The following is a 12,678-nucleotide window of genomic DNA, read 5'->3' on the forward strand; positions in this document are numbered from 1 at the left end:
ATACCCGGACCCCTCCTCACACACAGCTCGACAGGAAGAGGCAGACTCCCAGTGCCCCTCCTCACATACAGCTCGACAGGAAGAGGCAGATACCCGGTGCCCCTCCTCACACAGCTCGAAAGTAAGAGGCAGACACCCGGTGCCCCTCCTCACACAGCTCGACAGGAAGAGGCAGACACCCGGTGCCCCTCCTCACACAGCTCGACAGGAAGAGGCAGACACCCGGTGCCCCTCCTCACATACAGCTCGACAGGAAGAGGCAGACTCCCAGTGCCCCTCCTCACATACAGCTCGACAGGAAGAGGCAGACTCCCAGTGCCCCTCCTCACATACAGCTCGACAGGAAGAGGCAGACTCCCAGTGCACCTCCTCACATACAGCTCGACAGGAAGAGGCAGATACCCGGTGCCCCTCCTCACACAGCTCGACAGGAAGAGGCAGACACCCGGTGCCCCTCCTCACACAGCTCGACAGGAAGAGGCAGACACCCGGTGCCCCTTCTCACACAGTTCGACAGGAAGAGGAAGACACCGGTTGGCACACACACACACAGCTCGACAGAAAAAGGCAGATACCCGGGGCCCCTCCTCACACACAGCTCAACAGGAAGAGGCAGACACATGGTACCCCCGCCTCACACACAGATCTGCAGTAGGAGGCAGACATCCAGTGCCCCGTTCTCAAAGACAGCTCAACAGTAAAAGACACCCAATGGCCATCCTCACACAGCTTGAAAGGAAGAGGCAGACACTCCGTTCCCCCTCCTCACACTCAGCTCGACAGGAAGAGGTATGCACCCGGTGCCCCCTCTTCACACTCAGCCCAGCAGGAAAAGACACCTGGTTCCCCCTACTCACACACAGCTCGACAGGAAGAGGCAAACACACGGTGTCCCCCACACAGCTCGACAGTTAGAGGCAAACACACGGTGCCCCCCCACACACCTCGACAGGAAGAGGCAAACACACGGTGCCCCCCCACACAGCTCGACAGGAAGAGGCAAACACACTGTGCCCCCCCACACAGCTCGACAGGAAGAAGCAAACACACGGTGCCCCCCCACACAGCTCGACAGGAAGAGGCAAACACACGGTGCCCCCCCACACAGCTCGACAGGAAGAAGCAAACACACGGTGCCCCCCCACACAGCTCAACAGGAAGAGGCAAACACACGGTGCCCCCCCCACACAGCTCGACAGGAAGAGGTAAACACCCAGTAATATCCATTGTAAGAGTTATGAACACTGCTGACAGACTGGGGAAATCTCTCTGCCAAGCTCAGGCTGCAGCAGCTCGTGGTCTGATGCTCAAGGCATCTGTTGGTGACATGGAGGCACTGAATGGTGACTCCAATGACAGAGCTAGGCTGGAAGCAGCCTGTATGTCAGCAGCCGATAGGATTCTTGCCCAAAGAACAGGAGCGCTTTACTGGGCCCATAAGTTCCATCCAGCATAAGGCTGCCCTGGCAGTGTAATACTTGCCACTTCGAATCCTACCCAAAAATTGGGAAAATCTGGCCCCCTGGGGTGGAAGGTATGAGGGTTGGCCCTGTAATCAAACCTTTATCATGTGTCCCTACCCTAAACTGCACCTACTAGGCTCTGCTCTCCCCGGCTCGGACCAGAAGTGGCAAGTATTGTACTGCCACGGCATGCTGTGAAATTGCATGCTACAGAAAATAAATAAAATCACACAATTAGCCGTTTCACTGGGGGAGGGTTGCACATATGATTCCACCCTGACGGATGCCCCGAACCTTTTTAAGCCTGTGAGAGTAGGGCTGAAACATGTTGGTTGAGCAAGGGCCATAGGACCATAAAATCCTGCACTCCCTTCCTTAGTTTAGATTGTATTGTTCCCATCCACTCCACGACTAAAAGGATACCTTGCAGTGGGTGAGGGATATGCATCTTTCAGTTATACCCCCTAGTCTGTTGACTTCTAAGAGCTCCCTGGAACACAGTACAGCCCACCCTGACCTCTAGGGGTCAGGGCGGATCCCACGATGAACCATGCCACTACTAGAGTGGGTGAGAGTTACATTAAAAAAGAAAAAAAAGCTTTTTCCTTCCCCACCCCGAGTGGGTGGTGTCTTGGTGCGGCAGGCATGTCTCCTCATCCCAGTAAGTGTCCTGAGGGATACTCTTTAGGTAACAGCATGCAGAGACAACCCCGCTGATAAACTCTAAAGAGTGGTGATTGCTTCGGATGGAAGACGTGCGGGGGACAACGGGGGTCCGATGTGCAGGTGCCAGAAACAATTGGTTCTTACAGCAACCTGATTTCTTCTCTCTTCTCCAGTGCAGTAGGAAAGAGAACCCTTCCTTAGTGCTAGAGGCAGGAAGGCTGCCCCCCGTCTACGCAGGGTCCAGGAAGGTGCCCAGTCTCTGAAGGCAGAAAAGAGCCAGTTCGTGAAAAGAGAGGTGGGGCCACTCTGGCAGGCGCCCTTTGGGCAGGGGCGGCCTGGGGACTATGGGTGCAAAAGCTGCACCCATCAGTGTCACGAGCACCAGCAGGCTGGAGAGTAGGTGAAAGAATGCAGAGGGGAGAACTAAAAGGATGGAAGAAAGGCGCAGTCACTCAGGAGAGGAGCAGGGGGCACCAGCACCACACAGCAATCTACGGGGCAGGCAGGAAGGGGCGGAGCACAGGGTAGGGGGCACCAGCACTGGAACAACGATCCTACAGGGCAGGGGGTAAGGGGGCAGCAGCACCAGAAGGGGTAGGCAGGAAGGAGGCACCACACAGCAATCCTACGGGGCAGGCAGACAGGAAAGGGCAAAGTGCAGGGTATGGAGCTTAGATGGGCCAGGCAGGAAGAGGGAACCACACAGCAAACCCACGGGTCAGAGCACAGGGTAGGGGGCACCAGCATGAGAACAGCAATCCTAAGGGGCAGGCAGGAAGGGACAGAGCACTTAGTAGGAGGCACCAGATAGGGCAGGAAGGGCGCACCAGACAGCAATCCTACTATAGGGCAGGCAGGCAGGGGCACCAGACAGCAATCCCACTATAGGGCAGGAAGGGGCGTAGCACAGAGTAGGGGGCACCAGCACGAGAACAGCAATCCTAAGGGGCAGGCAGGAAGGGGCAGAGCACAGGGTGGGGGGACAATTTGGCCAGGAAGGGGGCACCACACAGCAATGCTAAGGGGCAGAGCACAGTGTGGGGGCACCAGATGGGGCAGGAAGGGGGCTCCAAACAGTAATCCTACGGGACAGGCAGGAAGGGGCAGAGCACAGGTTAGGGGGCACCAGCAAGGGAACAGCAATCCTACGAGGCAGGCAGAAGCCCAGGTGGGGGAGAGACGTGAAACATGAGTTGTTAACATCTCCAAGACATTTGCACAACACCTAATTATGTGCATGAAACACGAACAAACGCCACATTCATGGCAGCGAGCAGACACGCAGTAAAGGGGCAGGCGGGGGGGGGGGGGGGAGGAGGCGCGTCGACACTGGATGCTCACACTCATGCTGGGGCGAGGGGGGCGCCGCAAGAGGGCACGGTCCGTGGCACCAACCATGGCACAGAATTGCGCCTCAGCGCACGCACCATTGCACAGCTGTCTGACCGGTCACATAAGCCAGCCACGGCACAGAAATGAGCCCCCACCACACCACGGCACTAAAGCCCCGACAGGTTGCACACGCGCCAGCTATGGCACACAAATGAGAACCCAGAACACCACTGACCGGTGTGACACACGCCAGCCATGGCACATAAATGCGTCCCACCACACCCCAGAGCCCCCTCACAGGTCACTCAAGCCAGCTATGGCACAGAAATGCGCCCTACCACTGCAAAGAACCCCCTCACAGGTCACTCAAGCCAGCTATGGCACAGAAATGCGCCCTACCACTGCAAAGAGCCCCCTCACAGGTCGTTCAAGCCAGCTATGGCACAGAAATGCGCCCACCACACCCCAGAACCCCCTCACAGGTCACTCAAGCCAGCTATGGCACAGGAATGCGCCCACCACACCCCAGAACCCCCTCACAGGTCACTCAAGCCAGCTATGGCACAGAAATGAGAACCCAGCACACCGCTGACTGGTGTGGCACACGCCATCTACGGCACAGAAATGCGCCTCACCACTGCACAGAGGCCTCGGTAAGGTCACACGCGCCAGCCATGGCACAGAAATCCGCCTCCACCACACCGCTGCCCAGAGGTCTGTGACCGAGAGAGATATCCCGTCATGGCAGATAAACGTGACCTCACAGCTACATCCAACAAAGGAACCTTTGACTAGACAGGCATAGAACAGACATGTGCCCTCACTCCTCCTACACCAGGACCTCCCAGCAGAGTGAGATCCTGGATTCAAGGCACAGAAATGTGCCCTCACTCCTACACAAGGACCCCTCAGCAGGGAGAGAGAGAGACCCTCGGGTCATGGAACAGAAATGTGCCCTCACTCCTACACAAGGACCTCTCAGCAGAGAGACCCTTGGGTCATGGAACAGAAATGTGCCTTCACTCCTACACAAGAACCTCTCAGCAGAGAGACCCTTGGGTCATGGAACAGAAATGTGCCCTCACTCCTACACAAGGACCTCCCAGTAGAGTGAGATCCTGGATTCAAGGCACAGAAATGTGCCCTCACTCCTACACAAGGACCCCTCAGCAGGGAGAGAGACCCTTGGGTCATGGAACAGAAATGTGCCCTCACTCCTCCACAAGGACCCATCAGCAGGGAGAGAGACCCTTGGGTTATGGAAAAGAAATGTGCCCTCACTCCTACACAAGGACCTCTCAGCAGAGAGACCCTCGGGTCATGGAACAGAAATGTGCCCTCACTCCTACACAAGGACCTCTCAGCAGAGTGAGATCTTGGATTCAAGGCACAGAAATGTGTCCTCACTTCTACACAAGGACCCCTCAGCAGGGAGAGAGACCCTTGGGTCATAGAACAGAAATGTGCCCTCACTCCTACACAAGGACCTCTCAGCAGATGGAGACCCATGGGTCATGGAACAGAAATGTGCCCTCACTCCTACACAAGGACCTCTCAGCAGGGAGAGAGAGACCCTCGGGTCATGGAACAGAAATGTGCCCTCACTACTACACAAGGACCTCTCAGCAGAGTGAGATCCTGGATTCAAGGCACAGAAATGTGTCCTCACTTCTACGGGGCTTCTCAGCAGAGAGCCCCCGATTCACAGTACAGAAATGTGCCCGCACTCCTACATAAGGACCCCTCAGCAGGGAGAGAGACCCTTGGGTCATGGAACGGAATGTGCCCTCACTGCTCCTACACAAGGACCTCTCAGCAGGGAGAGAGACCCCCTCGGGTCATGGAACAGAAATGTGCCCTCACTGCTCCTACACAAGGACCTCTGAGCAGGGAGAGAGACCCTCGAGTCATGAAGCAGAAATGGGCCCTCACTCCTACACAAGGACCTCTCAGGAGGGAGAGCGAGAGACCCTCGGGTCATGGAGCAGAAATGTGCCCTTATTACTACACAAGGACCGCTTTGCAGAGTGAGGCACCTCAGGCAAAGCACAGACATTTTCCCTCACTCAAACACAAGAACCTCTCAGCAGAGAGACCGCCGAGTCACAGCACAGAAATGTACACTCACTCCCACACAAGGACCTCTCAGCAGAGTGAGATCCTTGAGTCACGGCACAGATATGTACCCTCACTCCTAAAAAAGGTCGAACTGGTGAGATACAACTTAGCACTGAAGCGTGCCATCATCATACATGGGGGCTCTGCCTGGAGAAACACCCCTGCCTGAACCCTGCTCATAGCACTGTGGATCATGGGCTCCACAACTTAACATGTCTTTTCACTTCAGAGCAATGCCACAAAGTGAAATTCAGGTCCTACAGCAGGAACCCTTAGGATACCTGCTGCGCTACATTAGATGCTGATCGTCACTGTCACAACGTCTTCACTCTCCAACCTGACATGAAGAGCACACACTAGAGCATGGAAACCATGGACCTGGCCTGAGCATCTAGAGGGGGTGGGGAGGGGGGGGGGGGAGGAGGAGAAGACGACAGATTAACTCACAAGCATAGAAATGGGAACACCAGACTGGGCAAGTCCGCTTAACTCAAGACTGCAGAAATGGAAACAATGGTCCCGGCTGTTCACGTACAGGGATCCAGACTAATCCCTGACTCTAGAAGGGAAGTCCACAGGTCCTGAGCCCCTAGAGTGATGAAGAATAACTCAGGACTCTAGAATGGCAGTCCACAAGGGAGCTTCGAGGCCTGATCGCCTAGAGTGATCCAGAATAACTCATGACTCTGGAATGTGAGTCCATGGGCATGAGCACCTAGACTGATTCAAAGTAACACGTGACTGCAGAGTGATCCAAAATAACTCAGGACTCTAGAATGGCAGTTCACGGGCCTGATGGCATAGAGTGATCCAAAATAACTCATGACTTTAGAATGGGAACCCAAGTTTGATCACCTAGAGTGATGCAGAATAAATCATATCTTCAGAGAGGGAGCCTCGAGGCCTGGGCAACTAGAATGATTCAGAATAACTCTAGAATGAGAATCCACAGGCCTGAATGCCCACAGTGATCCAGAGTAACTCATAACTCTAGAATGGGAACTCAAGCCTGAGCTCTCAGAGTGATCCAGAATAACTCACATCTTCAGAGAGTGAGCCCCCCCCCCCAGGCCTCAGCATCCAGAGTGATCCAAAGTAACTCATGACTGCAGCAACACCAGAAGAGGCATGAATGCCTAGCGTGATCTAGAATAACTTATGAAACTAGAGCGGGAAATCAAGTCTGAGTCCTTAGAGTGATCCAGAATAAATCAGCTTCAGCTCTGATACCCGATTTCGGGTCAAGTTCGAGCTATATAAAACTTGGAAGAAGAAAAAAAAAGAAAGCGAGTCTCGAGGCCTGTGCACCCAGAGTGATCGAGAAGAACTCATGACTCTAGAACGGGAACCCAAGTTTGAGCACCTAGAGTGAGGCAGAATAAATCATATTTTCAGAGAGGGAGCCTCGAGACCTGGGCTACTAGAATGATTCCGAATAACTAAGGACTCTAGATTGGGAATCCACAGGCCTGAATGCCTACAGTGATCCAGAATAATTCATGACTCTAGAATGGGAACTCGAGCCTGAGCTCCCAAAGTGATCCAGAATAACTCACATCTTCAGACAGTGAGCCCCCCAGGCCTCAACATCTAAAGTGATCCAAATTAACTAATGACTGTAGCAACACCAGATAAGGCATGAATGCATTCAGTGATCTAGAATAAACTTATGAATCTAAAATGGGAACTCAAGCCTGATCGCCTAAAGTGATCCAGAATAACTCATGACTCTAGAATGGGATCCCAAGTTTGCGCACCTAGAGTGATTCAAAATAAATCATATCTTCAGAAAGGGAGCCTCGAGACCCGAGCACCTAGAGTGATGCAGAATAGCCAAGGGCTCTAGAATAGGAATCCATAGGCCTGACATCCTAGCATGATCCAGAATAACTCAGGGCTCTAGAATGGGAACTCAAGCCTGAGCTCCCAGAGTGATCCAGAATAACTCACATCTTCACAGAGTGAGGACCCCCCCTCCCCCAAGCCTCAGCATCTAGAATGATCCACAGTAACTCATGACTGCAGCAACACCAGAAGGGGCATGAATGCCTAAAAGTGATCCAGAATAACTCATGACTCTAGAATGGGAACCCAAGCCTGAGCACCAAACGTGATTCAGAATAACCCAGGGCTCTAGAATGGGAATACACAGGCCTGATAACTCAGAGTGATCCAGAATAACTCATGACTCTAGAATGAGAACCCAAGCCTGAGCACCAAGAGTGATCCAGAATAACCCAGGACCCTAGAATGGGAATCCACAGGCCTGACATCCTTGCATGATCCAGAATAACTCATGACTCTAGAATGGGAACTCAAGCCTGAGGCTCCCAGAGTGATCCAGAATAATTCATATCTTCAGAAAGGGAGCCTCAAGGCCCAAGCACCAGAATAACTCATGACTCTAGAATGGGAGTCCATGGGCCTGAGCACCTAGACTGATTCAAAGTAACACATGACTGCAGCAACACCAGATAGGGCTGGGCACCTAAAGTGATCCAGAGTAACTCAGTTCATGAAGGAAGCTTCGAAGCCTGATCGCCTAGAGTGATTCAGAATAATTCATGACTCTAGAAGGGGAGTCTACGGGCCTGAGCCTCTAGAGTGATCCAAAGTAACACATGACTGCAGCAACACCAGATAGGGCCTGGCACCTAAAGAGATCCAGAATAACTCATGACTGCATAAGAAGACACACTTCCTTGGCCTGCAAAACTGGTCTTGAAAGCAATGGCACAAAACAGAGGTCAAACTCATAAGTCTCCAATAATGCTTCTAATATCACTGCCCACAAACGGATTCAACATTTAATAGAAGGCATTCAGAACCACTCAGCCGAGCAAAAAGATCACCCCCTGTGGAAGTTAAAAGCCCTTCTGATGGGAACGAAATGTTGGCTTGGCCCTCTTGGGGCAACCGTCATGACTCACACATTTTATTACGTTTTTCTAAAATTAGGCCAGGTGTCTCCAAACACTCCACCACCAGTAGCTCCCAGACACCTTCAGAGTAGCTCACAGCCTTGAGTTCCATTTTGAAATAAACACAGGGTCACATTTTCCTTATAAAGTTAAGGGGAGGCTGTGTTTATTTTGCATTGATATCATCAGGCTGCACATAGCAAGGCCTGATAACGAGCAGTGTCCAGGCAGGCAGGGACACGGAAGTGAACTGAAACTCTGAGGTATTTAACTCCTAAATAAAAGCCCTTGTTAACCCAACACTGCAGGTGAGAACAAAATAATGTTACAAAAGCAAAGCAGAATGTAGCTTATCTTAGGCCCCCGAAGCCCACTGGATGGCCTTAGTACCCACTATCACACAGGATCAAAACCCTAACCTACCCTGGAGATACTCGAAAATCATGAGTTATTAGCTGTTTAAGAGAGGGAGAAAGTCGCAGTCAGAAAGTGGCAAAAGCCTGAGAAAGACGCACTCACAGTAGCTGTAACATCCACATTAGTGGTAGTCTGCCACCAAGATCGGGCACACATGCAACCTAGGGTACCAATGTACATCGGAGTGAGGGTGCCTGTATGAAGGGGTGCATGGCTGACAGGGAACAACACAGGGAGCTAAAACATCAGCAAATGGGTGAACCTTTAACTGGTGGCCATCAATGAACTTAAAGAGTGCTTGAACTGCAAATATGGGAAGCAGGATGGTTAGAGCAACAGCAGTATGGCTTTCGAAAATGGACTCACTGGTAGGTACAATCCAAGAGCCCTGAAATCGGATTCCTGGTAGGTACAATCCAAGTGCCCCTGTTAAGTGAATGCAAATCACTAAGACATATTTATAAAACAAGGGGCTACCCAGTAACCCTAGGACATGGGTAGTATAATGAGAAAGGAATGATGGTCGGTTCTGTTCCACAAAGCAACAGAATGGACGCTGTTGACGGTGCTCTGAACTGTAACATCGCAATTACGAATGCAGAACTTACCTCAATAACGAGACAAGTACACATTGAATAATACGAGGAATTGTAATGTGATTATATTCACTTTAAAATCGATACCATTTAACAGTCAACCTACACACTGGTACTTCTTCCACAGCCGTGGACAATGTATGGACCCTTTCCCTATTCACAGGTCCTGTAACATGAGGATCCATTCCTGGATTTAATGTTGGGTGTTTCCCATTTTCCAACCTGATGATGACCTTGTACAAGCAACAATAGAAAGTTGAAACATTGACACTATAATAGTGCACTATATGTATGGAATTCAGGAGTCTGCAACTCTAAATTAGAGAAGATATTAAACAACTGTGTATTCTTCACAGTCACTATAGACGTATATATTGTATAGCACTAGCGCACTCCTCACTCATTTACTTCATACTCACTGTGCCATTGTGTTATTTGGGAAACACCGCTTTAATTACAAATTGTACATGTTATCAGAGCTCAAAGAGTTTGCCTTCCTAGGAGTATAATTAATTTGCATTTGAATGAAAATGTATGTGTTCTAGTAAAACCAATCCTCTGATTTGTTATTTACCAGTGTTCCTGTGAAAGTTGAGGTTTACACTTCCCCAATCAGGGACCATTTTTTTCCTTTATCAAGTCACTAAGATAAGCATACACCTAGCCTTCCAAAAGCACAAACCAAGAGCGTCCACAGCAGTTTCATACCCAGACCGTATTTCAGGATAAACACTATGCAGATGATTACACGTCAGATTATGTTTGGAAACTTATGCCACATTGATCTCCTGACAACCAGGGCTCTCCTGAACTGTGAACACCCCTGGCATTAACCACAGACTTTTGCCAAATGCATATAATCCACTACCATTAATGTCAGTGCCACACAACAGTAACGGCTAACTTTGTTGGGTGGTTAGTAGTCACCAGGGCATGTCCCTGTCACCAATTGGAGGCTAACGCACAACACTATTGGTAGCCAAGTGGAATGTAGTACTAACAGGCTGGTGGCTATCGGAACTAGAAGGCGATGACACATGTTGACTATCACTGCCAGTAGGCTGTTGGCAATACAACTCAGAACGACAGCAGATTTAGCTATATTGACAGTCAGCACCAAAAACTGGTGGAGGTCAGCACAGACAGCAATCAACAAAGAAAACTAGCACTCTTAAGCCACTGGCTTGAAAAAGTAGAAGTAATCTGAACTGTAGGAAGCTCCAACAACAGCAGTGATATAATGTCTCACCTGACTGCCTTCTTCTGAACATTCTGCGAGTTGGAGGGCTTGAAGGGGATGATCCTGGGCTCCCAGTTCTCCCCACTCTCCATGGCCTGGCCAGCATGGACAGAGTTTGGTCTCCTGACGGCACTGTTCCCATCCTGCAGCAGGTCTCCAGCTCCACCAACACCATCTCCACGGCTGAGCGCCGCACAGGGCTCCTCCACCCAGGTGACGCTCAAAAGGCTGAGGGTGAAGCCTAGGGAGATGCCGATGACCACTGGCCCTACTGGCCGGATGATGGAGAGGACCATGGATAATCTCATCACTGAGGGCCCAGCACTAGGTAAGAGTGGGACTGGTCCAGCGGCGCCACCGTCCGTGATGACCCCACTAATGCACAGTGGATCCGTGACTGCCTATGCACCTAAGGGGTTAGCCCTGATGTTCTGGAGCAAGCCTTTCTGGTCTGCTCCTGTGAATTAGTTGTACGCCTTTCAAAACTCTTGTAACGAGCAAGAGGGTCCTAAACCCTGGTGTGGCCACCCTTCCTTGCCCTGTAGCTGCGAGAGAGGTCACCCTACATTTCCTGCTTGCCCAATTCTCTGACAGGGGTGTATGTGTGTGGTGTTTTCACAGTCCACTAAGGATCACACTGCACAGGGCTGGATTAGCTGGCACTTTGCACACCCAGGGGCAGCCTCTGGTCCCTGACACAGCACTAGGTGGTCCTTGGGCCCCTAGTGATCATACAGCACAGGGATGGAGTAGCTGACCCTTTGCACACCCATGGGCAGGCTCTGGTCCCTGACACAGCACTGGGTGGTCCTGAGGCCCCTCCGTGATCACACAGCACAGTGATGGAGTAGCTGGCCCTTTGCACACCCAGGGGCAGCCTCTGGTCCCCGACACAGCACTGGGTGGTCCTGGGCCGTCTCAGGGCTGCTGTCTCCCCTCAGTGTGATGGCACAGACTCTCCTGAAGTTGGGATGTCTGTCTCACTCCCCCTGTTCCTGTCGAACGCCCCTGTCTCTCTCTCCTATTATTTCTTGCTTCTGTTTCCCTTACTAAGTGCCTGAACCTCCCTCACCTTCCTGGCAAGTTTGCCGTGTCCTTGGGGCCCCTATCACCAGCCTGGAGACCAGTGGGCCCCTATGAACCCTGGAGGGGTCACTGCCCCCCTCTCTCCCCAACCACTGCTTCTTCCCTTCTCCCTCCAGAGGTCAGTACCTGGCTGGGGTCCCGTCTCTGGTCAGTGCCCTTCGGGGTCTCTGCCTCGGAGTCCCCGTGTTTCTGGTCCTCTCCTCCCCGTCTCTGCCCTCTCTCTCCCAGTCCCTCCTGTGCAGCAGGCTCTGCGCTCCCCCCTTTCTATCTCTCTGGTCCTCCTCCAGGCGCATGCGCAGTGCCGCCTCTCCAGCCTTGACTCGCGCTGTCCTCTCTTCCTCGCGCAGTCCTCCTACAGACTGCGAAGCCACCGCCAGGCGACGTGTCCCCCAATAGGCCCCGCCTACACGTGCCTCATCGCTCTCAGTGCAGGCGTCACTGTTAAGCGTCAATTGTCTGGAGAAATGGGCTGTCGGGAAGGGGCGGGCAGTGTTGAGAGACGCTCCTCCTATCGCCTCTGAGGGTGGGAGAGGTCAAAGGTTTACGTTATCGAACGCCCTATCACAGCGAGGCCCGACGCTCGTTGACAGTGTCCTGACCCAGACATGGCAGCCTCTCAAGTCCTCTATCATTACTCCGTACAGTGAGTGCTGCCTGACCATAACATGGAAGCCTCGCCAGCCCCGAAGGTGCAGTATCCTGACCCAGACACGGCAGCCTCTTCAAGTCCTCTATCATTACTCCGTACAGTGAGTGCTGCCTGACCATAAAAAGGCAGCCTCGCCAGCCCTCTTTCGCCAGTCCGCACAGTACTGGCCTTCAAACTTTTAAATTCAATG

The 12,678-nt window shown here is 52.2% G+C and overlaps 1 protein-coding gene across 1 annotated transcript in view; it reads right to left on the reverse strand.

Annotated features, from left to right (window-relative positions):
* CHPF (chondroitin polymerizing factor) overlaps positions 1-12,198 on the reverse strand; it is a 157,490-nt gene extending 145,292 nt beyond the window's left edge. Inside the window, exon 1 of the mRNA XM_085650169.1 lies at positions 10,763-12,198. Coding sequence (XP_085506295.1) covers positions 10,763-11,061 — 299 coding nt within the window. The 5' untranslated portion in view covers positions 11,062-12,198. The remainder of the gene's footprint in view (positions 1-10,762) is intronic.
* Positions 12,199-12,678: the final 480 nt, after the last annotated feature.

The sequence above is a fragment of the Triturus cristatus genome, chromosome 3_2 (genome assembly GCF_964204655.1).
Source record: "Triturus cristatus chromosome 3_2, aTriCri1.1, whole genome shotgun sequence".
Lineage (NCBI taxonomy): Eukaryota > Metazoa > Chordata > Amphibia > Caudata > Salamandridae > Triturus > Triturus cristatus.